Raw genomic sequence first — 26,278 nt, 5'->3', positions numbered from 1 at the left:
AGATGGAATAGAAAAAAAGGTAAGTCATAAAAATATGGTGCATAAAAATATTACATGCTGAATAATGCCAATTATAGTAAGTGTTGATGACTCACTTGTTTGATAATAATGCCTGTAGCATTTGAGATTTCAGATCATTTTTAAAAAGTGGCCTCAATTACGTACTCGCTTTTAGTCAAAATTAAACCAAAATTAAAATGACTATATTTCAAGAAATGTGTGTAATTATGGCTTTAGTGAATTTAGCCCCCCACCCTCCCTCAAAGGACTATTTCCACCCCTGGTACAATTACTCTTCTATTTTGCTTTGTTTGGTTCAGTGTGAACGCGATCATCTGAGCCCTCAGGCAAAACACGCACCAGGGCCAGAATACTGATCGACAATGCTTGACTCAGTCAACGGATGGTGGTAGACATGCTGCAGTCCACTGATTGGTAGGCCAAAACGAAACAAAAAACACATTTCCCCTCCGAAAATAAGCTTGTCGCCGCTTTGTAATAAACAGCCACATGCCAAAAAGAGAGAGCACAAAATGCTGGCTCTCCTCCATCGTTCGCTTTTGTTTACTTTGCCGCGTTCCTCTTCAGCTGACGCCATCTGGCCATCATGGTGGAAACGCCAACCAGATCAAGGTTTACCCCCACAAGCTCAACATTAACCGCATCACTCGCCACAAATGATCCTTTACTGTTTGGTGTTGAGAACCTGAGAGGTTTTTTTTTCCTCCTCCGACTTCAAACGAAATAGTTGGAAGCGCCTCTCCCCCGTCGTACAGGAGGCTAAAACCCACTCAATGTCTGAGGAGAGCTACTGATAATTCCCTGTAGTCTCTTCACCACAGGCAGCGTTACGCATTGTCATTTTTTAACTTCACAAAATGTTCATAATAGCCACTTAAAGGATGACTCTCTCTGCCAGGGAGGGCTCGTTCGAAGATAAAACTAGCGTAAAACCCGTGAATGGGGGAAAAAAAGCCTTTATTTGCCCAAGCCGATAAGTGACAGCGGCATCGCACCCAAGTATTAAAAAGGGAATTTTTCTTTTCTCCCAATAGACCGTCGTCTTGCCCGGAAATCCCTGTTATGCTGATGAGGGTTTATAATGCAATAGCTCATATAATGGGGCTGAGCCTCGGTGACTTATCCAAAAATCCCAAACTCATCTTCTTTTATTGTTGGCCACTTTGTCCCCCGCGGCTGAACGCGGGGTGTCACGTTATGTGCGGCAAACTTTTAATTAAGACAATATCAATAAAGAATTGGTATAATACCGACAATCTGTCCTTTTTTTGTCTTTCAACCCACATTTCTGTCTCTCGCCGTGTTAAAAAAAAAAAAGATTGGACTGATACTTTGACGTGCGATGATATGCTGACATGCATGTTTTGGTAATTAGACTTTGACTGTCATTCATTAGCATGAGATCATTTGGATTCCATCTCATTACAGGCTGTAATTTCATGAACTAATAATTTTTGCGTTTATATCTGCCTAATCCAATTACATTGTTCTTTGCATGACCAGTGATTTAAATTTTTCACCGTGGCATATCCCTGACTCAACTTTTTCAAATTAGACCACACACACGACTTAATGGTGATTCAGCAGCTACACTATGGGTGGGATAATTACACAACCTCCATAATATTAATCCTATTTGGTTTGAGCACTTTATTTAAGGCAAAGGCACTTGGATGATGGGGTCCTTTTCTTGAGGTTAAACGAGTCTGAACCCGTAAAGTGCAAAAAATACTTTTTTCATATTTATTTTTATAGTTGACAATGACAACTTTGATTGATCTATAAAACAATTGATGATTAATCAATAGTACTGAAGTATTTCATTTAACTTTTTCTTTGTATATCAGCTGTAATTTTTGGAACACCTCACAGTAACATTCAATCAAAAAGAAGCTTTATTATTCTTCCTTCAGTTCTTGTATTGGGCCTGTTCATATCTCGAATGTGTGCCTAATAAACTTTATATCGCTGGCTGCCACGCGATGAAATGTTGCAAAGCAATGCAGATTTTTTTTTTTTTTTTTAACTACAGTAGCTGCTCCGCCACAAAGCGTCACTCGATGCTTCACTGAGCCCGACTAGTTATTTAGCGGTCGCTCTATATTGATTCCCGTCGAGCTGCAGTCGATCGCAACCACAACTTCATCATGTCATACGTTTTGTGTTTAAGACCTCAGCAGCCATCAAAAAGTAATATATGGAGTCATCTACTGTTTGCAATATGGTGCGCAAACAAAGTCCATTCAATTTGTTTTTGCGGGCCAGTAGTTGCAACTTGTTGCCCAAGGGGCCGCCAATCCAATTCCCCCAACCAGCAAAGGGATGCGAGCGAGTAGAGCGATCAAGCTTTGGCTTGTGAACCTTGTTTTACACATTTTACACAGAGGTGCCCTTGAGCAAAGCATTCAAGCACACAATAGATTTTTTTTTTTCATACGTGTTGTGCCGTGTTCCCAACCGTTTCAATGCACCCCATCGACTGACACAATAGAATGATTCAAACGTTCACGTTCGAATTCTCAGACTAAAATAAGCAGACTGCTGTAATTGCTTCCCAAGTGTACATTTTTGAAAACGTTTGAGATGTTCTCAAAGAGAAAGAAGTTTATGATCATTTGTATTGTAATTTGCATTCATACAAAATTTTAAAATGGCCGAATGTACACTTTCCTCCACTGTCAATAATCCCGAAAAAGAAACGGAACTGAACATTAGAACTTTATATGAAAATCAAACTGAACGTTCCCCGGTGAGCTGTTCACAAATTTCACTGGTGATTTTACGTGGAACAACTGAGCCCTTTTTAAGAATCATTGAATACTACAAAATGTGGAGGGAAAGACTCACTGGGGAAGATACAGATTTAAATTTAAACACCAGATTCTCTTAATACATCTTGTCTCTGGGCTATTATGAAGGGAATATCTTTTTTTTTTTTTGGTATTGTCAGTCGAAGCAAAAGGTCAGTTTCAAAGATAGTCGGCACTTCTCACTGGGGAAATGATATGCTTCCTGTGATGAAAATGTTTGTGAGTAAATAAATGGCAGAAGGTCACAACCTCCTCCACTCCAGCCCTGCAATTAGAACACCTCCTGAACTCGCAAGTCTCCCGAGAAGCAGTAACTCTGTGCCTCTAAATCCTCGCCCACCAGTCGTCCTTCCAGACAGCACTTACAACGCCATTTTCATGCAGCCCGGTGGCTGACTGGAATGACACTTACATATCATGCACTCCGATTCTGTTTTGACCAAAAGTGTCAGCCGGGTCAATCGGTACATCCACCGATGAGTCACTCGAGCTTACCCTCTGCTCTTACTCCGTCCACACATTTCAAAACAAAACATCTCCGGCATACTCATAATGGCCCTACAGATAATGATGTCATGAAACATAGAAAGCGAACGCTTTACAAAAACCACAGCCGAGGTTATGACGCTCACTTGTTATGTTCTGTCAGCTCATTCGACGTGGGTGAGGGGCTGTGAGAATCAGTACGCCAACCCTGTAATAATACTTACGTATACGTGCGGCATAAATAAACTAGGGACCTTCCCGAAGCAATATTAGAGCTCTAAAACAAATTCCACACTGTGCCCATTTAAAAGGTAATATTGGCTTTTATTTAAAAGACGTTGAGCATGTTGCTACGTGTTTCACCGACTCCCCCAATCCAATTTTTCGGAACTGAAACAATAAGCCCTGAAGGCAGTTTCAGTAATGATGCAGCAGAAAAAGATTTCCAAGCAGACCGACTCGTATTTATATAGTCACAGTTGATCACAGCAGGGAGTAAAGCATTTCCAGATAAGACGAAGCAAAAAAAAAAAAGTGTAAAAATCTGCATTTGTCTTATTCAAGTCCAAGCTAACTGGCTTCCAAATGTTTAACTCTTATAGGAAATCGGTTATGTATTAAGATGATGTCAGAGAGCCTCCGATCTCTTTACGCAATTGATTAATTCAAACGCGGAAATGGGCGCAAAAGAGTATTTCATCGGCTTGATTAAAACTCAATAGACAGATCGAGCCGCTCGTTGCCGCTTGGTCTTTGCATATTCATCCTCTTTCCACATTGAGAAAATAATTACGCATCGATTATCCACCACCGAGGGCCAATCGTTACCGTGTGAGAGCGGAGAAAAATCTGCAGACCTCGAAAGACATGGGGAAACATCCGAGACATTCTGAAGATGGTCATTATTATTTTATGGGCAATATCCAGAGAGGATTAATTATCATGCTCTCATTTCAATTGGCTTGTTTTCAATTCTATATATATATAAAAAATCAAAATGATGTAGCAGAAGTTTGGATAATTATGTGCCCAAACTCTAATTTGCCTTTAAAATGACCTGTTGCTTATTGAAACACATTTTTTTCCTCCACCTTGTCCGACTTGGCAGTAATGTGTTTGCGCTAAAGTGGGACTGTAAAAGTTTTTGACTGGCAAATAAGTTTTTACAAATGTTCGAATGTACTTGCAAAGATACTCGCAGAAACTTACTTGGAGGCTAAATACTACACAGGTAGCGTTTGTATTTTTAAATTTTAAAATAACACATATGCATTTTTAGTCTGAAAACTTACATTATAGTTTTTAAAAGATTTTTTGGTCTTATTTTTTCTTCAGTTTAAATAGTTTCTCCTTTTGTACCCCAAAATTAATGGTCGCTTGTATAATCCCGATTTCAACTAATACCAAAATAATCGCGATGATTTTTTTTTTTCCCAAAATCGAGGCGGCAGTTGTTTTATTGTGTAAGAATGCCAACCATGTGGAAACATGGCAGGACACTTGTTTGGTCTACTCTTTAAGGCTGACAAGAATTGCAGCAGAGCTTGACAACGCTTGACAGTGGCCTTAGTAGTGCTCGTGGCAGACCTCTGTGCATATTGCATCGTTTTTCACTCCGATAAACTGCTCTTCTATATCACCACGCCAGACAGCTTGGCAGATTTAAACATCGGGACCTTGCAGCATGTTGCAGCCCATTTAAAAAAAAAATGATTGTTAAATGTTTCCGCAGAATCCATTGGAATCGAAAATGAATCGGCTGTAGTGGAAATAAAGTGTGAAAACAATCTTCAGCGCTATTTGAAGTTTTAATAAGCCTCACTAAGGATTTCACCATCTGTTGGATGACATGAGTGACACGTAGCCACGTGGGGAATCGAACTTTAGACACCGGTCACACTTGAGGCATTAGCAATTAAAAATGTGTTTATAGTTGTATTTAGAGGCGGCGGCAGTGAGCCGCGGAGCTTTAATCAGACTTGGGCAGAGATAGACTTCAAACCGTGCGGGTGAACGATGATAGCCGCAGCTTCTTTTTACTATTAACTTTATGACCTCTGTCGAGCCAAGCTGAATGATTAAAAAGCTTAATAGGAAGCATAAAACAATTCCAAGTCGGAGTCTTTCAAAGAAATTTCCAGCACTGGATACTTTTAAGAGCAGGAGACCTTTGACCTCCGTCCCAACATTTTTCACGATTGAAAGGACTGTCAACATGTCAACCAAACTTTTAGTTAAAAAACGACACTTTTATTGATTTTTAAAGGACATAGCACAAGTAGATCTGGTCCAAGTTCCGGTCACTAAGTAAATATCTCGTCAGTTGCCATTTTCAACTGTTCTCCTTCCAATCATCCCATTTGCCCGGCCGAGCAAGAGCCCGGCTGATTGCCCGGTCGAGATGGTCAAAGGTCATCGCTCTTCTTGTTTACTGTTTTTTTCCTTCCATTGTGTTCCGTCTGCACCCTCGTGATTATTACTTCCATCTGTCTCATTGGGTTTTTCCCCCGTCAGCACTTTTCCATCAATCCGCCCACCTCTGTTGGAAATCGGACAACGTCGCTTTCCAGTCTCTGCTCAATTTTAGTAGATATATTTTTGTTGTATTCGCAATTCCGGTCAAACCAAATATTTTGAAATAAGTTGATATCGTCAAGACACAGTTCAACCTTTTTTCACCTTATGCCGTTACTATTTGAGTATTTCTGTTTTCATCCATGATTGTTTTGCCACTGCTCTTTGTCTCGTCAATCTGTGGGATTTTTCGGGCACGCCCGTCTCTTTTATTACTTCTGCTCTTTCCCACAGTTTCGCCCTCCAGATGAATCTCGGCTTTCTTTTCGAAGCCCCTTTAGGCTGTGTGATTCCAATCATCCTCTCGCCCGAGCTTTGACTGTAATAACGGAATTTGACGAGAATTTAGGTGGGAATTGGTGGAAAGTCACCGTGGGCATGGTCATGCTTCAATTGATCATGAGGAATTTGGTAGAAATGATTTGTTGTCCTGAAGCAAATGAGGCAACTTGGAGCGCACTACTTTTGCCGTCGATTCAATTTAGACTCGTTTGCGGTTTGAATGAAAGAACGACATGACGTTACCAATTGGAAGTTGAGTTCCTTATTGCTTAAAATGACTCCAATTCATCTTCCCACAAGTCTGTCACTGCGCCAGGTAGCGAGAGGCAGGATGGGTCTGGGTCAAATCCAGCATTTGCAGACTGTCCTCCATCTTGTTTACCTACTTAAACCTTAGAGCTTTGCTCTTTGGATCCATTTTGGACAGTGGCTGCACACGTCGGTCATGATTTATAGATGAAGTGCTGACACGGCGGGTCACGACACATTTCTTTCAGCTCTGGATTTTTTAGACAAGCCGGTCTCATACTTGTTGCAAATGGACTATAACATTTTGTGCGTATGATAAAACGCTAAACAGTTCTGCTACTTTCCTCGTTACCCAAGATGTGATAAAATTGGAACGCAGCGCAACATGGCCGATGTTTTGCGTGACACGCAAACCTACTCCTGCCATATTTAATTCATGTTTATTTAGCAGGCACTTCAAATAATGCGGCACATAAAAAAAAAAAAAGAGAGAGCTGCCTGTGTCGCAGTTCAAACTCTTTCATCCGCAGCCAGATAACAGCAGGTCGAGTTACCTGCCATCGGCACGCCATCAAACATTTCTTTTACCACGCGAATCCCGCATTCAAATCAACATCAAACCCTTCAGCACTTCCACCGCCAGCTTTTGTTCAAGCTCATCCGGCCGATCGCGGGCAGGCCGAAGGGTAAACATGTGGCCGCCGCGCGACGCTTACATCCGCTCGAACCGCACATGTAATGGGATTCGGCCGTTCACCGACAAGCCGGCTGATGGATGAGGCGATTACGTCCCTTTTTCGCTTCACTCGCGGACAGTCCCCGCTTCCCTAATTGGCAAGCGAGCAGATAACAAGAAAGCTCCCGTGCCCCGCCCGCTCTACCTTTCCACTTAGCAGTCATTTTGACTAATCTCGTTTTATCCCCACGTTGACGGCCACAGGACTGGAAATAACTTGCACGGGCGTCGTCGTAGTTTATCGGGGACAGATTTTTCTTCCCCTGCTGATATGACAACAGATCTTTCTCCACTTCCCAGATTTCCACCTCATCATTAACAACGGATAAGTTTAGACTCGTTCATGCTCTTTTTTTAAGAAATGGAAGTCTGTTTTCTACTATATGTGTGAATCAGGAACATTTGTTTTTTTGACGAATTTGAGCTGCGGAAACTCCGACAATGTCGCGGCAGAAGTTGATTGACCACCTGACCTCACATCACGCGGCGCGGCCGACAAGATTCTCTTTGGAACATCAGTCAAAAGATGAATCCCTCTCTGCGGCTGACTCAAAATTGAATTCCTCCCTATTGTTGCGGGCGGGGAAAGAAAAAGTGAGCTCACATTTCATCAAGGCCTTTTCAATGTGTTTTAAATTATACTTGTCAGCTGCCGCATACAACAGAACGATGTGTATCTGTACATGGGTGGCGGGAAAAAGCGAGATAGGGACTGGTTGTTGATAGGAAAAAAAAAATGAATGATACGGGATTATGTCTGGCCCTAGATAGCGCAAACATTTCGGATTGGATATCTTTCCGAATCAATGGAGTTCTTGCTCCAACATTGAAAATAACCTTTAAGCGCTGAGGAGGAAACTTGACTGAACTGAAGCCAAAATGTACACGATGCATTCTTGTCAAAATGCATCATCGTCCCCTCAGGGGAAAAGAACCATACGATCTGCAATACTCGCACAAACAGAGACAGAAGCTAGATATCAACATCTATCCAATCAAAGTCGATGCTTAAAAACACTTGCAAGGGAAACTGGCACCTCTTCAATAAACAATTTCCATAAGTTGAGAAACAAGGACGGCTGTTCTAAGAAACTGGGCATGTTCTTAGTCTGCAGGGGCGGTGCCTCCTCACGTTATGATGTCACAATGTGAGGACCCGGTCACTTTCTCGGATTGGGCGGGGCTTGTGTTTAGGGAAGAAAAAATGAGCAGATAAGCTCCAAGATGGCTGACTGGAGGAAAACACCACTTTTGATGAATAATTTTAACTTGGCTAAATGCATGATGTGGACACTTTAAAAAGAATCATTTTAAGCGAGACAGTCAGAGAGGTGTTTACCGAACGAGTTCCATTTTGATTCCGCATTGCTTGCTACTTGAAGCGTTTTCTCCCTTTTCCTCATGTTGCTACAGTAACTTGGCATGACAACAATTGTCATGTGAAAATAGCACCCATTGTGTTGGATCCCTTTCAGGTTTTACAGCTCATTAATTATCACATTGCATGGAAGTGAGCGAGCTGATCATTTTTTTTAAACGCGACACCATTAACACGTGACATCGCAACTGCCCAAAGTCAAAATCGGCACAGCACGTGTGTGCTGTACGTCGCTCAAATATGCAAAATATGCGCACAACGAAGGACAGATCACTTCCCGGTCTGACGAGAAGAAAAAGCTGTCACTCCTAAGAGGACATGCCAATCGGAAAGGTCAGCACTGTCCGTCGCCAACAAATGGGGCCGCTAATGGTTTTCCGCTGCCAGGCGTCAGCAGACACAAAAGAACAGATGCCTGTTTGAATCTTGATGACCCCCCCTCCCCCTACAAGTGAAATCGTTAACGTACATCCGGCTCAATTAAGCGACGAGATAGAAATGATTGCTCGCCGTAAGAGACGGCGAGAAACTCGTACCGTGTTCTGACGACATCACAGGAAAATAGGCCACTGTGAATACCGTTGCCCAACAACTGACATTTATTACGCCGGAGTGAGAGCTCGGGAGCTGTTTGCAGAGTTCCACCTCAAGGTCGCGTGTGTTGCGCCGACTGAGGAGGATTACGGCACCTAATGGACAGCGCTCGACTTTAATGAAGAGAGTCGATGAGATGGCAGGTCGACAGATGAGCCGCTCCCGTGCCACCGGCGCCACATGGAGAGTTTCAAATGAGCAAGCCAGGCTTGTTTTAACAGTGGCTCTGTTGTTTTTAAAGAACGTACAAATGAAACATTTTAAGATTGCTTTGCTCCGCCAGGTCAATTAAGAAGGGAAGACATTTTTTTTAAATCAGTGTCCAAAATGTTTTCAGACACACAAAATTATCTGTGATTAATTTTTGCTGTTGACCAGTGTACGCCAGAAATTGGACATGTACCCTTGAGAAGGTGAAATTAGCATCATTTAAACAATTTTAAATTTAATAACTTATCGAGAAGATTCATCCATCATCATGAACAACTGAGTAACCGATTAGCTGTCAATTAATTCTTAATCGTTTCACCTCGAGTCAATTTGTGCCATTTTGTACACCTCTTGCCCAACATGAAAAAAAAAAAAGTTCAACTGCTCTAAGTTTTTGACTATACCAAAACAATTTGGTCCGACCAATGCTTTTTTTCTTTTTCTTTTTTTTCTTGTCGCAGCGTGTCTTTCCCTCCAGTGGACAAAGCAAAGCCCACACAGACACGCTTAGTTGATTTTGGTGTGGAAGAAGCTCATCAATCACCATGCCAGCCAGGTCCTCTCTCTTGTCCAACGTCGGTGATGAAAATTCCCAAAGGCGCACTTCCAACATCATGAAGTCCCCCTCCAAAGTTGTTACAGCAGCAAAAGGGGGTGACCAACTGCACTTCTGCTTCCATTTTCCCTCGCTGCAGGTGTAATGGGCCAGGTGTCCCCGTTTCGCTTGTGAATAACAACCTGTAAATGCATTTCAGGTCTGTATGGCACACTCTGCTTCCTGATTACACATCTCAGAAAAATAAATCACTTAAGACTTTCTTTGTATTCGACAGAGCAAGCCGGGATCATGAATTGGTTTGTGACCGAGGCCCAATGATACTCAATCATTTTCTTATCGGGGCTTTCTGGCCGAGTCCGGCGGAAAGGGATGACCCAGTGAAAGAGGAGAAATGAAGGACGGTGGCGCCTTCTCACACTGCCGCTTTATTCTGGCCCAAATCCCCTCCTGATACCCACTCTGTGAAGGTTAATGGGGGATGAAGCATTTTGTCATAAAGCTCGCAGCAGCCTCTCTTCTCGTGGCCTGGCCTGAGAGGCAGCGGGCGGGAACACAACGAGCAAATTTATGCCGCCGCCTACAGCCACCAGTGAACAACTTGTCACGCTGGCCTATTTGAGGACAATACAGCCGCCGGTGCCAAGCCGCTGCAGGTACAAGGACACAACGCGCGTCGCTCACGCCTCGATTTGCTCCAACACCCTGATATGCAAGACCTTCACCAAAAGAATCATTTTTATGTCGAACCAAAAAAAAAGTGCTTAAGGTCACAATGTGGGGGAGGAAAGTAGGGGAACATATTTTTACTTGGCTGCATGAAGAAATTGTTGGACCTTTTTGAATAGCGCTCTGCACTGTGATTTTTGTGGGGAAAAATATACCTGTTATAGCAAAGAGGAAAATGGATGTTATTACAAGGTTGCTCATCTCTGTCATGGCCTCTCAGTACAAAAGAATCTGCTTCGCGACAGTGAGCTGAAGAATGAAATGGGTGAGTAGTTTTTAAACTTTTATTATTATAAACCACTGACTTAACTGTGAGTTTGCTTATGATAGAGTTCTGTTCTTATGGATGAATTTGTGCCAAAGTGAAAATGTGCTGTTCTGTGTTACTAACATTTGCAGTTGTCAAAATGACAGTTTTGCAAAAACACTATAAAGTAATATATAGTATATAAAGCAATTGCATAAGAAATAGAAACATTTTGAAATGGACATAGTTTACTTTGGATGTTGGTATTTGGATATTTTGTGTTGATATTTTATATTTGGGTTTTACAATTACCACTAGTAGAGGGGAAAAGAATGACCGCTAATGGTATTTGGGCTCCCTCTGGTGGTAGGTAAAGAGTAATTTTTTTCTTCCTTTTGCAGTATTTAATGACGTTATTGAGGTTTTCTAATGTAAATTGTGGTAGTTGGAGAACCGAATAAAATGTGGTACACAATGCGGGAATTAGAGAATTGACGGATTAGGGTATGTAATTGTGATATCTTTCAGTAGGCTGGACACCAATTGAAGTAAACTACAATATATATTCTATAGCGCATTACTTTTATGCAGTACCATATAGATTTGTAGATATAAAGGTATATCAAATGAATGTCCTTTGATTTCTCGGGCTAAATTTAATCAGGTTATTGGTCATTGTTGTATTCACTAATTAGCCAATAGTTATTTATTAAGAGTAACACTGCCCTCTAGTGGCAACAACCATGTACTGCAAAACATGGCTTTAATTTACATGGGATTCAATCAGAATTACGTAATCTATTTATAATATGATCAGTAAGCAGCATTTTTTTTCGACATTCCTACATCTACATGTGTGTGAGAGTCAATGGAATCGGTTATGTAATTTATTTGAACAACCCTTAAAGGCGAGACAAGTTGAAAGGGTTTTTCTGTGTTTGTCTGGAGACACTCAAACCTTATGGGGGCATTTATGCGCGTAAATAGTTTGTTGGGCCACTCGATCGTAACTTTTTGCCACCACTTTATTGGCTCTCATCAAAGATAGCATCACCTCATTGACTCGGTGCTCACTTCCATGAGAGGTCAGCAAAAAAAAAAACAGCGGTAGTTCCCGCTGAATGATTTGTTTCCGTGTCACAGGAAAATCAATAAAAGACACGAAAGATTGTAGAGGAAGATTTCCGAGTCAATATTTTCCAAGCAATAAACAACACCATGTATTTAATCTTGATGCTCTTCCACAGTTTCCCGGGGCAACATCAGATGTTTAACAAGGTCTGCACGTTGACAACAGGTGAGCTTTTATGCTTTAGTTCTCATTTTCCCAATAGAGCAAACAAATTTGACTGTATCTGTCAGTGTACTATGATTGATACATGCAAATGCACATTTTTAAAACATAATTTCAAAGAATTTATTGTGTCTGAATTGTCTTATTGATTAAAACTAATGTATACAGCGATCGTGAGTTTGTGGAATATAAATTAGGCAGCAAAATAGTCGCTTTTATCGTCTCAGGGGGCGGCCATTTTGCCACCCACTGTCGATTGAAAATGACATCATAATTACTCAGGTAACAACCAATCACGGCTCACCTGTTATGACGTCACAAAGCCGCGATTGTTACCTGAGTTTTGAGCGACTTGTTTTATGTAAAATTCAATTATAACTTATTTTGTTGTCGTAATTATCATGGCAGTGTTTTAAAATAAACCCATTGTCCAAACCGAGCCAGTTGCGCTTCAAATAAAAAAAAATAAGTAAAAGAAAAACACTTTAATGCAAATATTGCAAAGATATGGGACTGTTGTGCGCCTGCCAGTGCATCCTCCTGCAGCCGGATGGTGGTATATGAAGATGGATATGTGGGGGGTGCGGGGAGGAGGGGGCTCTTCTGGCTCCACACAGGCTGCCATAACGCGGCTAAGCTCATCCAGCAGGAGCATCCTAACACTCAGATTTGACGCTAAAATAAACCGTTGCACGTTTTGACCACATTTTTTCTTCGTCTTGCCCTTTCCTCTCTCCTTCATCTCCAAAGCTGCATCCCGCGTGTGCATACGGAAACCAGAAGCACCATCATCCTCTCCAGCCGACTGAGGCGAGGTCATGTTGCACGGTAAGATGCGGAGAACGCGATCACTACTAAACAAGCAAGCCCGTGATTCCTATTTTTTTTTCTTTTGCGTGCTCGTGTCCCTCGCTCGGTCCACGGTGCACCGCGAACACCTCGAGTAGAATTCCTATGGCGTCAAGGTGGGCATCGCGGCAGCTGTTGTGATCCACGCTGCCATTCCTTCAGATGTCGGTGTAAAAGGAAATGGGTTAGTGGAGCAAAGCCAAGCGATCGCCAACGATGTTGTAAATAAGCAAAATCAATATCATATGAGGGGGGCGTATGCTGTGTATGTGCAGGACGCGCACCGGTCTAGACGAAAAGGGGGGGGGGGGGGTGTTACCCATAGTACAGCGTGCACCAGTGAGGCCTGCAGGCTTCATTCATAACAATGGGGTAGAGGTGCCTGAATAACATGATTTGAGGATTTAAGATTCCTTTACTTAACTGGACACCAGATTAGGTACGCCTTAAGATTCATTCTGAGAAGAAAACATGCGTATAGATAATGCACACTTTGCATTTCCACATGCTTAGTTTGGATTGACATGTACATTGACATTTTGTCTTTTAAAAAGGTTGACGTTTTAGTAAAGCGCTCTCGTGGGATCACAAATGCATACAGTCCTTTACTCAGTGGTGGCTGTCATAACTGTGGCCTGATGGGAGGATGATTATTCATGAATTAAACATTTTCCATAACCTCATTCACAACAAGCGATGTAATCTTCATTTCCTGTCGCCTGATTAGACGGCCTACATTAGAAATTGAGTCAGAGCGCACATCTCGAGCCTCCCCGCATGGCCCACTTCCTGGCGGTCCTTGGGAATATCGGTGAGCTAATGTTAGACGCATGTCAACGTATTATGAAGATTCATTTCTTTTATTATGACATAATGCTGTTATCATGGGGTGGACAGGAAATTATGTTGATGATGTCAAAACACGTCCTCGTCGATATCTACTCAAAGTGGCTCATCAGTTCTAGGTCATCTCACAGTACAATAATAAGAGTGGTGAACAGTGTTAACCACAAAGGACACTTCATTAGGTACACTATCATGTGAGCCAGTAAGAGTTTTGATTTAAATCTCTTATTGATGCTCATTAGTTTGCATTGTTGTATCCAACATTTTAGCTGGCTCACAATTTTTTTGTAAAATCAGCTGGTCCGTTTTAGCGCCACCTAGGGGACTGGAATGGAATAGTCTTACCGCAAACTTGACAGGATTACATAATTAATTCAAACCAGCGAATCGGGCGAAAAGGGGTCACATACTCACCACACCAGAAGATTCAATTATGCCTGTTTGTTTTTTTCTTCATTCTGCAAGACTGTGGGAAAAAAGCGCTGCTTTTGTTTTACCGAAGCTCCTCAACTCACTTCAGCAGACCACAAGATGGCGACAAAGTAATCATTTTGGTGCTTGACGTGTCATTGAACCACTTAGTTGGAAACAAATGATTATTCCATCACAACGCCGGGCCCTCTGCCGTTTTCTCCGCCTGTTTTCGCCATGAATTAATGATTGAATCGGCGAGCGCGACACCATCAAACTTTAATGAGCTGCGTGTTTGGCCTCTTAGTCAGTGGGCCGAGCCGCACGGGGAGGAAGTGCGCGCGTGCGCCCCCGCCTGCCACACGTGCACGCCACCCTTTAATGCGGGTGAGTGTGCGGGCCTGGAAAGAGACCCAGACATAAAGATGGCTTCATACAAGCCTCCCACAGGACTTTTTGGGGAAGTGAAATATGAATAACTTAGAGCTTATGCATTTTTTATCGCCATTATCATTGGGCTCAGGCGCTTCGTCGTAAATGATAACACACGCATTTCACATTTCCGGCGCGGCAAGCTTAGCACGAGCCTTCAAATTCTATTATACGGTCACATATGCTTTATTATTCACAGCTTTTAGTACTCATCCTAAATATCTTGCGCTCTTTTAAATAATAGCCAAAAGTCAGAGATCAACGCGCCTTTTGTGCTCGCTTCATTTTTTGATTGACAGATTGGCTAAAAGGATTTGTATTCGCGGTCCGGGGCAAAGTTCATGTGAGCTTTGCGGCCGGAACATGATTGCGTTGTGACCTTTGTGAGTGGCTGACTAGTTCTGTATGTATAATACATGCTCAAGGAGGAACGTAATGTATCGCAGCTGCTTGGCTAACCTGACTCATACAAACACGCTTTTAAAAGAACCTTCCACCAATTTTTATGGCAACTTCCTGTTCACTCTGTAAAAGCACAAATGAGCTTTTTTTTTTTTTCTATTGGTTTTGGAGTGGTGGTAAAGAAAAATATTGGACCTCCATCTTCCATTACCTGTTCTCAAACTTATGGAACAAAAGGTGGTAGTGTGCTTGTGTGGCTACTTTCTCACACCGATGCAAAGTCGTAAAACACGTTGGCAGTCAAATCTTTCTTTAATTTATTTACTTTTTGGAGGGGAGCCGTTACATGAATACCGCACACAGTGAATTTGATTTGTTTGGATATATATGTACGTACATGTATGTTATTTTTGCCGGCACCTAATAAGCCTTTATGACCACTATTAAGTTACTTTTTCAATATTTACAATTATAATAAGATGACAGTATACTTATTTGATCATCACCTTGTTTTGACTAACATTTTATTCATATCTGCTTCATTTTACAGGTTCCCAAAGTTCTGACCCATCTTAATACCGTGCCCGTCACTCCTTCTGCAACCCAAAGCTGAAAAGATGTGAGCTATGTTGCAATAAGCCTTGGGGGAAAGAAGAAAAAAAAAAAAGTTGGAACGCTTTGGTGCTATGGACACACGGCTCCACTGATACCGAGACTGGCCCAGCTTTTTTTGGACATGTAAGTAAACGGAAACATTTGAATAATTGACAAGTGCAGCAGCAGATGATGCCGACACGAGCACAGAGTTTGTTGTAGTGATGTCGAGTGAAGTTTATTTTCTTGTGGTGAAGCTTCAAAATTCTCTTTTTTTTATTTTCCAACCACCGATGTCTTTCTTTATGTGTGAGCCAACAAGCAAGACATTGATCCTTTCACGCACAGCCCTTCCTGCCGACACACTTCGCTGGCATGTATGTTCTCCCGCTCCATTTTTAGTTTTTTTTAACACATCTTTGTTCTTTATCGCCTTGACGGAACGAGAAGAAGAATCTCTTTATGAAGAGGCAGCCACTTGTTTGTGAGAAGGTATTGATCGATGCACAACGTGTAGCTGCAGTATTGCTTGACTCTAATTAAATTCCGAGAGGTGGTTTTGACACGGAACGTTGAGTGCCTGTTTGTTTTTTCGTAATTGGCTAACTAATCCTCAAAGCAACGCGATGTTAATTGTTTATACACGCACACATTTTTCGTCAATTGTTTGTGTGTTTTTTTTTTTTTTAAACAAAGTAAATGACATTCAAATGTTCCCCACAAACAAAAGCTGCGAAAAATGGCTTATTTTTGCCAATTTCTCTTGGTTGTTAAATTGAACAAACACCCATACAAATCTAAATTGGAATTTTACTCTGCCAAATATCATAAAAATAAATTAAAAAATTATATATTATATGAAATATTCCACTTAGTGAACTCCCATTGACCCTTTGACTCAACATCTTGCATCATAGATCTGGAAAAAATAATTTTGTCCATTTTGAAATAATGTTATTAGGAAACATAATGAAAATATACTAAGAGTTGATTTTAAAAAGGCACAATTATTGTTTCAATGTGTAGTCAAACAATGCAATCAATTATATGCCAAAAAACAGGTCGACTGGCTTTATAACTTATTTAATCATTTTATCGTCATAATCTCAAATTGAATACACAACACTTACCTCGACTACCTAATTTGCATGTCCCGTAATTGTCCCTTATTCACCAATTTAATCTATTATTCAACGACCCGAGAGGATTAACTTTTTACAAACAACTCCGTTTGATACATTGTAGCCGTACATCGCCGCACTAATAAACAAATTGTCAAATTAATGCACGAAACAGTCCTACTGGTTCCTTATTAGATTTCCTTGCGGTAAATGTTATTAAAGCGACAAACTAACATCACACGGCCACCGAAAGAGGAATTAAACTGTTTGCCATGTCGGCCGATTACGACCTGGCCGTGAATTGTTTTACTGCGCCGGCAACACGCACTTAATATGCCCTTAATGGCTTCTTAATGAAAGGGCATAACATCGGATCCAGATTGTGTTATTCATAAGTCGAGCAGGGTTGACACACTATCTGGCTCCAGGTGTGATTAGACGCAATTTCACATCAAGTACTTCCTCCTAAGTAGTCCATAAAACCTTGCAGGCTCATTGCGCCTTTTAGCTCCTGTAATCAGGATTTGCGTTTGGATTTATTTCGCTTAACCTTTCCGTGAAGCAACACATTAGCGGCGTCAAAATTCTGGCACGCTTGTTTTTCTGTTTCTAATTTGCACATTTTGTGAAGCAACTGCAGTTTTTTTTTTTTTTTTTTTTTTTTTTTTTTGCAGCGCCTTTGTGGAAGGTGTAAGCATCTTATTACTATAGCAGGCGGCTTTAAAAAAATAAAAAAAATAAGAGAATTTAAAGTGGATTACTTGCCATGTGTGCGGGATTAACATAAATAGCAAGAAATGGAATAAAAAGACAAATTAGGGCCTTAAAATAAGTATAAATAAACAGATAATATATAATTGATATGATTTTTTTCAGCCTCGCATGATGATGCTTCGGATTGCATTACGATTTACTTTGAGGTAGTGAATACATACAATTTAAAAAAAAAAAAAAAGTTGTAATGAGGCACAACATGGTTGAGGTTCAACTCGCTTATCGCAGGATGACAACCAACACCTTAAATGTAAATTCCAAGCCTGATTAAAGTTCCCTGACATTGATTTCAATCAATATTTAACTTTATTCATGATATTTAAATTCCACGGCATACATTAGAATAATGAGTCGCTTGTATCAGCATGTGTCTTATGTGTAAATGACATCATTATGTATTTTTTTTTCCCCCCTCTTTCTATCCTATAGCTCCATTATTTATAAGAGCTCTTTAAATGAGGTGCAGAGGTCAGCATGGAGTCAATTTCATCATGCTTTATTTTAAATATTAAGACTCTTCGCACTGGCGTTTGCATAAATATATACAGCAAATGATTTTTTTATATTTTTTTTTCCCAATAATGAGCTTTGGGCTTCTTTTCCGAGAAGTGTCTGTTGTCTTCAGCAGTACAATAAAGGCAAAGCTCCTCTCAAGAATTAGCCCGGAGCTCTGAGCAGCTTGCCGTTGGTTGGTTGTTAGCGTTGCGTCATGCTCGGATGGGACGCTTTTCCCTCATTTAAATCGTTTCATGCCAAGCTGGTACCGGAGCTGGAAATAATTGCATTAGTTCTCACTGATGGCTAGCCTGAGGAGAATTTTTCCACTTTCAAGCAACAGTATGTAATCATTGTAGCTGTGGAATAAAAGCTACACGCTCATTTAATTGCCGCAAAGACTCAAAACTCAGAGAATAGACTTTTTTGCATCTTTTCAGGAAATTCCCCCAAAAAAGCCATCTTGCTTGAGATCAATCGCTAACTGAATAAGCTACAAAAACTAATTTATTTTGCTGTCAATGATAAAAAAAAACAAAAAAAAACGGAGGATACAACCGTCCACATCAAAGTGTGCTCGCCGACCCCCGATTGGCCAAAAGGCGAAACGCAAACAACTGTGCTTGCATCATCTTCCCAAACTCGATTTCCAAACTTTAAGAGCAGCCATAAGTGATGCAATATTTAAAAGGGAGAATTTGACTCGTAATCTAAAGCGTTACAACGCAAGATGTTCAATTCCACTTTGCATTCCTGCCTATCGGCTGCCCAGCTAATGCACACGACAGGATCCTTATGGGAACAAGAAGGTTGGGCATTTGCCATTTCAAACTCATCGTAATTGCCTCCATCTTGTCATGACAAGAACTTGGCATTTGATGAGGGGTGTGTAGACTTTTCATTTCCACTGTGCTTACAGCTCTTTCGGCAACATAATGTATGTCAGCGTCCACTCTGCTCTGCATCAGTGCCTCCTAAGACTGGAAGTCCCGTGCCCCAGCTCTGTCCTCGTTTGTCGTCCGATAACACTTTGACATGCGGCTGACTTTGCTGTAAGGGGCCCGCAAGTGCGTTTATGTGAAAGCCCCTCAGGCTTCTGCTCAAACATCACAAATTAGGCCCCTGGATGACCCACAAGAAGCAAATTGGCACAATGAGTGATTTCATCCTTCTCTAACAAGAACGGGGGTCTTATGAATTTGGATGCCGAGACGTTGCTTCAAAGCCATTTAGGTAGATTGAGCCCCAATTTATTCGGCAGCTCTGCTCAGTCGGAGTCAGAACAAACGACAATGTGAAGTGTCGACATTTTGGCGATAATAAGACACAAAAGCGGAAAGTGTCGTCGGATTCAAATCACGTGTTTCTGTCAAAGATCTTGGCGGGTCACGTCCCCTTTAAGAAAGCCCCGAATAAATAAAGCGGCGCTAAGGGCTCCCAGCGTCGAAGGAGAAAAAGGACAAGTGAGAATGGAGCTTGTGAACAAGGGATGTCAGGCAAGCAGCAGGGAAAGGAGGGTGGCAGGCAGGAATAAATAGGACTCGGCCCCTGAGAGAAAAACACCATCTGGTCAAGATTATAACCTAGATTCTCTACATATGTGCCTTTTAACACTCCGCTGTCCTCAAGTCAGATCACTAGCCTGAATAAAAAATACAACATGTGCATGCTTGCTGGACAACAGCAGTGTTTATTAAAAACAAAAAAAAGTAATATTACTTCTCATAAACAATTTGTTCTTGCTACTTAAATTTTTATAAATGACGTTTTATTACATAATGAAAAATAAAAGTGCTTCCAGCGTACATGCTTGACTTGTGTTGCATATTGAGTCAACGCCCTCCGGTGGATGTATTGTGGTATTGCAGGGCCTGTTTATTTTGGACTCCCTCTCGTTTCTTCCTCAGAGACGATGGTGTTGTTTCTGATCGGGATCTCTGCAGCCATCAACATCTCAACTCATGGCAACCAAACGGCGGGTAAAGACTGATTGTTGATGTGACTTGATATGGCAGCACTTTTTAAAAAATATATATTTTGTATTGTCCTCTGCCCAGGGAGCCCCACCCACCAGGGTGCTCACGTGCTGCCCTCCACACTGATTTTATCTCTTGTTCTCATCTTTATCATCCTGCTGACCATCTACTGCCTCAGGTGGGGTCACGTGAATTTGCAAGTCATCCACACAAAACGAATGCTGAACCTCAATTTAAATTCATTATTAATTACATTTTTGATTAAATGAACACAGATTTTTTTTTCTTGAATGAATGGATAAACTTTACATAGAGAATTAAATTTTATGTTACATTTCTTTTTTTCTTTTTAAGGTTCAAGAACCACAGGAAAGCTCTGGTTACCTCTGTGGATAAAAAGCTTCCAAATGGCTTCCTGGAGGAACAAGGTACTCAAAATAATCACCACCCCATCAAAATGTATTTTATTTTTTATTAGCGATATTTGATTCATGCATTTACATTCTTTATGCCATCGGAACAATTCCCCGTGTGTAGTCCGAGCTAACCGGAAAGTTTGTGGAGGCCTCTCAGCTTTCCTAGCACGTAGGGAGTCTTATAAACTTTCATTTTAAGTGGGGGGAAAAAAATATATATAAATAAACGGAAAGAACACATTTTGAGCCCAGGCAGTTTCGGGCGGTCCGAAGCGGCGCTCTGTTTACGAGTCGGAGAAATCATATCTGTCATGAATCGGCAGAAGTGGGAAATCTTAATGGCCGCCCGGCTTGTTATTGTTGTTGCAGGTGCAACGCCGGCGCGTAATGGCGCCTCGTGGGAATCGTTAGCCTCCTGACCGACATATATTCCTTTTGAATCACAGGAGAGCAAAGAGTGGTCCTCCTCCCCAGATCCCCCTCGCCCTCCAAGAGGTACTTTGCCATCCCGCTGGACGCGCTGGAGGAGGAATACCGCGTGCGCTCGGCCGATGACGGCAAGCTCTTCCGAGAGGAGTTCAACGTGGGTTTATCGTTGCAAACGCTCCGGCCGCTAACCTTTTGTCCTCTCGCCCATTGCCCAAATACTGAAAATAGCACTCAAAACTTACGAGGGGCCAGCGTTGTTCTGTATTTTTGTTTCCCGCTCTTATGAGGTTTTCTCGTTATAGTCGCTGCCGTGTTACTACCACCACGGGTCCTTTGAGGAGGCCAGCAAGGAGCACAACAGAGACAAAAACAGATACCCCAACATTTTACCATGTGAGTGCCCCCCCCCCAACCTGACAAGACTGACTTGCTTGAAATGTGAGGTATTTCCTCTCTCTCGCTTGCAGATGACCATTCGAGGGTGGTCTTGAGCAGTCACAACGGCCACTTGTGCTCAGACTACATCAACGCATCTTACATAGACGTGAGTTCTAATTGCCTGATAGTTTTAAAACGGTATGTTGAGGCTACAAGTAAGCGTCTGCTCTTTTGTGCAGGGGTTTAGACAAAAGAAGAAATTCATTGCTGCTCAAGGTAAATAAGTGTATTTATTTAGTCTAATGGCCACTGAAATGCATTGGTAAAAAATTAATAACAGTTAAATGCTTCTAAATTGTGGGGAGGGGTGCCTGAGGAAAAAAAAGTCATACATTTTGGGGGTGGAAATGTGGGGGGGAAAATCAGTGAACAAGATCCCTATCGATTTCAAATTATCATTGTTTTAGCCAGGTAAAAGTTTGCATTGGTTGGTATGGAATCCTTGTCTCCCTCTAGTGGACACACAACGTCAACACTACAAAACCTTGTTGCTTGAGAAAGCCGCAGTCGTTTTTAGTCAAATCTATCTCACATTTTCTAGTCCAGTTCTAAATTTTATTCATTAATATTCAATTGATTTTTTTTTTTATTCCAAATATGCTTCAGGTCCCAAGTTGGAGACAGTAGCCGACTTCTGGCGGATGATTTGGGAGCAGAAGACGGCAACTATCGTGATGCTGACCAATCTAAAAGAAAGGAAAGAGGTTGGTTTGCACACCACCCTAAAACCAAACCACAAACTCTCCAGTATACAGCAGCGCCACACAAAGGCTTTCCCATGCGTTCTTTCTTTCCATGACCCAAAGTCACCCTCTTGTAATTTATTTGACCCCGTCCCTCAGACGCCAATCTCATCACATTGTCACCCCGATTGATGACTTTTGCATGAGCCGAGCCTCAAAGGGCTGATCAGTGGGGAGCTCAGCAGCCGGTTTGATACGGCAGAAGGAGAAGAAGCGTCGGCGATCAATGATGCAATAATTGTTGATAAGACCCCGAGAGGCTTCATGATAATTAGTCTGAAAGGCTTGTTAATGAGTTGAAGCTTTGCTCACGCACTTCGTATTGACTGACAGGGACGCGCAAAGTCAAGTGCCTTGGAATCCCTGCTCAGACTAAACAAAAAATATAAACGCAATAGTTATTAGTTGCAAAGGCAAAATTGTTTTGTTTATAGTTTTGCTACGATATTCATACAAACCTATTATTTTATGTAGATGTCTTTTTTTTTGTGTGTGGATTGCAATTAACCCATTTGATCAACCATCTTCTTAATTATCAGGACAAGTGCTTCCAGTATTGGCCCGAAAAAGGCTGCTGGATGTACGGCAACATCAGGGTGGCCGCGGAGGACGTCACCGTTCTGGTGGACTACACCGTTCGCAAATTCTGCATTCAGTATGTAAGTCAATTCTATACATCCACAAATCATTTCTTTTCATTAAACCCCTGACAAAAAAAAAAAACTGTTGCTTTATTAAAAATGTGCCATGTATGGATTTCCAGAGCGCACCAGTAAAATTTAATTACACTGCAGCAGGCATTCCTGGCAATATTTTTAAGGGAGCATTGTCTCTAATTAGGCACACAGTAAAATTGTTTAATATTTGAGCCAACTGTAGTTATCAAATGACATTAAAAATACATCATTTTAATGGCAATCTCTTATTAAAAATTAAGCGTCTAATAAAGCTGCATGGAGAAGACGTAAAAAGTAATGCTCCCTGAAGGAGCTTTCAAACAGTTTAGTACGCCATAATAGGATAGAAAATAGAATAAATAAGGCAAAACTGCGGCTGAAAAACAATCTGGGATATTAAAAGGGCCTTGTATGCAAGATTAAAAAAATCATTAGGATATACCGATGTGGTTAATGTACTCGCGGAATCAATATCCGCCGTGTCGTCGAGCGGCTTTGCCGCAGAGTCTGCTGGCTTTTGTCTCGCCTCCGTGCGCTTCAACTTTGAGACGTTAAGCCAAAAGCAAATGACAATAAAATGAAATATTGCGATCACACTAGGAAGACTGCAATTCTGTACTTTTTACTCAAGTCATCTGACTTGCCCGGTTTTGTGTGCGCGTGCTCCCAATGAGCATTACTCACGCGCCGACATTAACTGTGCCCGTCTGTTCTTCACAGCAGGGCAGTGATGGGCCCCGGGCCCCGTGCCTGGTCACTCAGCTCCACTTTACCAGCTGGCCAGACTTCGGGGTGCCGTTCTCGCCCATCGGCATGCTGAAATTCCTCAAGAAGGTCAAGGCTGTCAACCCGTCCTACGCCGGACCCATTGTGGTGCACTGCAGGTAACAAGAACACAATTAGGCCTTTTTTTTTTTCGCCCTCCCTGTTTTTGCAAGTTATTATAGCGTGGCAGATTGTTGCAATTATGAATACTATTTTACAGAAGTGAGCACGGCTGTCTTTTGGGGATAATATCGGTTGAATTATACGGTAACGAGGCCATTTTTCCCGCCTGGTTTGTGCGTACGTGCAGTTTTTGTTTGACGGGTCAAGCCGAGTGCTGCAACAGGTGCTCGCTGTTGTTTTTCAGCGCCCGGGGCTCCCGCACCTTTCTGCCGGAATGACCCTTGTAAATCTTTTCTATACATGCAGCAATAATATACATTAAATGGACAAAAAAAAGTTGGGCATCTGGAATTTATACCTTTTACAGGAAATGGAGGAACATAGGGCGATTGTTGGCAGCTTTAACAGCTGGGAAGAGATTTCAGGGACACCTTTCACCCCTTGCCATGCAAAGCAAAACATGAGATGACTCGATATTACTTTATCCGTTCACTACTTGTGCATCATGCTGTATTTTTTCGAACTGTTGTTTTAGAAAGTGCAACATGGGGGACAGACGTAGCCAAAAGTAATTTCTTATTTATTTTCATTTATTTTTTGTTTATTTGCTTGACGGTTCTTCCTTGGCACACGCACAACGTCTTTGACTTTTTAAAACATTCCTCTTTTCTTGGCCAAAATAAGTTGAAGAATTGAAAACAGTCAAAAAATCCATTGGTGACCCAAGACCTTTGTACAGTATTGTACGTGTTGTTTTTTTGAAAAGTGATGTTCTTTCCACCCGTCTTACAAGTTGTCTGACAAGTGTTGTCTTCTTGTGTGTATGTGTGTGTGCGTAGCGCGGGGGTGGGGAGGACGGGCACCTTCATTGTCATTGACAGCTTGATCGACATGATGCACACGGAGCAGAGGGTGGACGTCTTCGGCTTTGTGAGCAGAATACGAGAGCAGCGCTGTCAACTCATCCAAACCGATGTAAGCTCTGACCCCTGCTGACCCACCGCGCCTGCCGACTGACAGTTGTTGTTGCCGTGCGAGGCAAACAAACAATAGAAAAAAAAACACACAGCAAAACAAACTGTCAGTGATACTTGAAGAGGAAGCGCAAGCAAAAAAAAAAAGAAAAGAAACTCTCCATCTCTGGTTCTGACTCCCTTTGTTGCCACTCCACAGATGCAGTACTCCTTCATCTACCAGGCCTTGTTGGAGTACTACCTATACGGAGACACGGAGCTGGACGTGTGCTCTCTTGAGGGACATCTGCACAGGCTTCACAACACCAGGGCCCCCCATGACAGACTGGGCCTGGAGGAGGAGTTCCGGGTACGCTCAGAGAGACAGCCAGCGTTTGAAACATTTCCGTAATGAATCGTCCCAACATGACGGTATTTTGCCCGAGATCTGGCCCAGGGTGGCGCTCTGAGCGGCGGCGACATTAATAACAACGCTTTATAAGGTGCCTCCATCTGCCGTGCAGAATTAACGGCAGCTCGGCGGGAACTTTTCATGTTTTACTCATAGCCGTCTCCTCTCCACTGATTAGAACTTTGCTGTTGCTGTTGTTTACTTGAAGCAGTAAATATTTTAGCACTTTTGAAATACACTCTGGGGTCACAACATTAGGTACGCCTGAGCACTCATACAAAAAGATGAACAGTATTTAAACTCTTGATGGATTGCCATACATGCAACTGCAGATAAAATATAATAGACAGATAAAGGAAAAAAAAATAGAAGCGATGACAAAGCAGCCTTCCTAACCGCAGTTTACTCCCCCCCCCCCCATCAGAAGCTGACCAACGTGCGCATAATGAAGGAGAACATGAGAACGGGGAACCTCCCAGCCAACATGAAGAAGAACCGCGTGCTTCAGATCATCCCATGTAAGGCATACTTTGATTCTTCCCTTCTCCGCATTTCCATAATACATCACATCCCGGTCGCATCAAAGTGACACGATGCCGTACGACCGACATGTCACCCTAACCTGAACATGTGCAAAAATGGACAAAACACTTTTATTGTGCATGCAGTCACTTGTTGCTAGGCAGAATTGTTTCCTATACTCATGCTAATTAAAAAATACCCACTCTCTTAAAGACTAGCTTCACAAATGGGCAGTTTTCATTGAATCTTTGCTCTGTATTAGCTATAAAATACATCTGAGCGTTCTTTTGCTGTTTTGGACCCAAGTGACACTTGCCTCTTCTTTCCCACTTTTATTGGCTTGAAAAAGTTCTCCTTTTTCTTCCCTGGCACAGATGATTTCAACCGAGTCATACTTTCAGTGAAACGAGGGCAGGAGTTCACCGACTACATCAATGCCTCCTTTATTGACGTAAGAACCCCCCCGCCGCCTCCTCTATAGATTTTCCCATAGAAGTATAAATAAAAAGCTCATCGTCTCCTTCTGAAACGATGCAAAACATCTTTCCTGGAGTGTTGCGCTGTGCCCTCCAGGGCTACAGGCAGAAGGACTATTTCATCGCAACCCAGGCCCCCCTGTCTCACACGGCGGAGGACTTCTGGAGGATGGTGTGGGAGTGGAGGTGCCACTCGATCGTTATGCTGACTGAACTTAAGGAGAGGGAGCAGGTGCAGCACGCCGCACGCTCGCAACA

The 26,278-nt window shown here is 42.1% G+C and overlaps 1 protein-coding gene across 1 annotated transcript in view; it reads left to right on the top strand.

Moving 5' to 3' along the window:
- LOC148393025 (receptor-type tyrosine-protein phosphatase epsilon-like) overlaps positions 1 to 26,278 on the top strand; it is a 35,286-nt gene that overhangs the window by 7,068 nt on the left and 1,940 nt on the right. The window contains exons 4-23 of the mRNA XM_088385463.1: positions 9,802 to 10,095; positions 10,174 to 11,957; positions 12,120 to 12,169; positions 12,917 to 12,994; positions 15,657 to 15,844; positions 19,998 to 20,069; positions 20,148 to 20,244; positions 20,421 to 20,494; positions 20,929 to 21,065; positions 21,214 to 21,304; positions 21,379 to 21,455; positions 21,529 to 21,565; positions 21,956 to 22,053; positions 22,632 to 22,751; positions 23,490 to 23,653; positions 24,497 to 24,632; positions 24,831 to 24,980; positions 25,447 to 25,540; positions 25,919 to 25,995; positions 26,118 to 26,252. Of these exons, the coding sequence (XP_088241589.1) occupies positions 20,003 to 20,069; positions 20,148 to 20,244; positions 20,421 to 20,494; positions 20,929 to 21,065; positions 21,214 to 21,304; positions 21,379 to 21,455; positions 21,529 to 21,565; positions 21,956 to 22,053; positions 22,632 to 22,751; positions 23,490 to 23,653; positions 24,497 to 24,632; positions 24,831 to 24,980; positions 25,447 to 25,540; positions 25,919 to 25,995; positions 26,118 to 26,252 (1,554 nt within the window). The 5' untranslated portion in view covers positions 9,802 to 10,095; positions 10,174 to 11,957; positions 12,120 to 12,169; ... (1 more) ...; positions 15,657 to 15,844; positions 19,998 to 20,002. The remainder of the gene's footprint in view (positions 1 to 9,801; positions 10,096 to 10,173; positions 11,958 to 12,119; positions 12,170 to 12,916; positions 12,995 to 15,656; positions 15,845 to 19,997; positions 20,070 to 20,147; positions 20,245 to 20,420; positions 20,495 to 20,928; positions 21,066 to 21,213; positions 21,305 to 21,378; positions 21,456 to 21,528; positions 21,566 to 21,955; positions 22,054 to 22,631; positions 22,752 to 23,489; positions 23,654 to 24,496; positions 24,633 to 24,830; positions 24,981 to 25,446; positions 25,541 to 25,918; positions 25,996 to 26,117; positions 26,253 to 26,278) is intronic.

This window comes from Syngnathus floridae, chromosome 9 (assembly GCF_059516105.1).
Source record: "Syngnathus floridae isolate MCC-2025c chromosome 9, RoL_Sflo_1.0, whole genome shotgun sequence".
Classification (NCBI taxonomy): domain Eukaryota; kingdom Metazoa; phylum Chordata; class Actinopteri; order Syngnathiformes; family Syngnathidae; genus Syngnathus; species Syngnathus floridae.
This window is presented reverse-complemented; position numbering and strand designations above follow the sequence as displayed.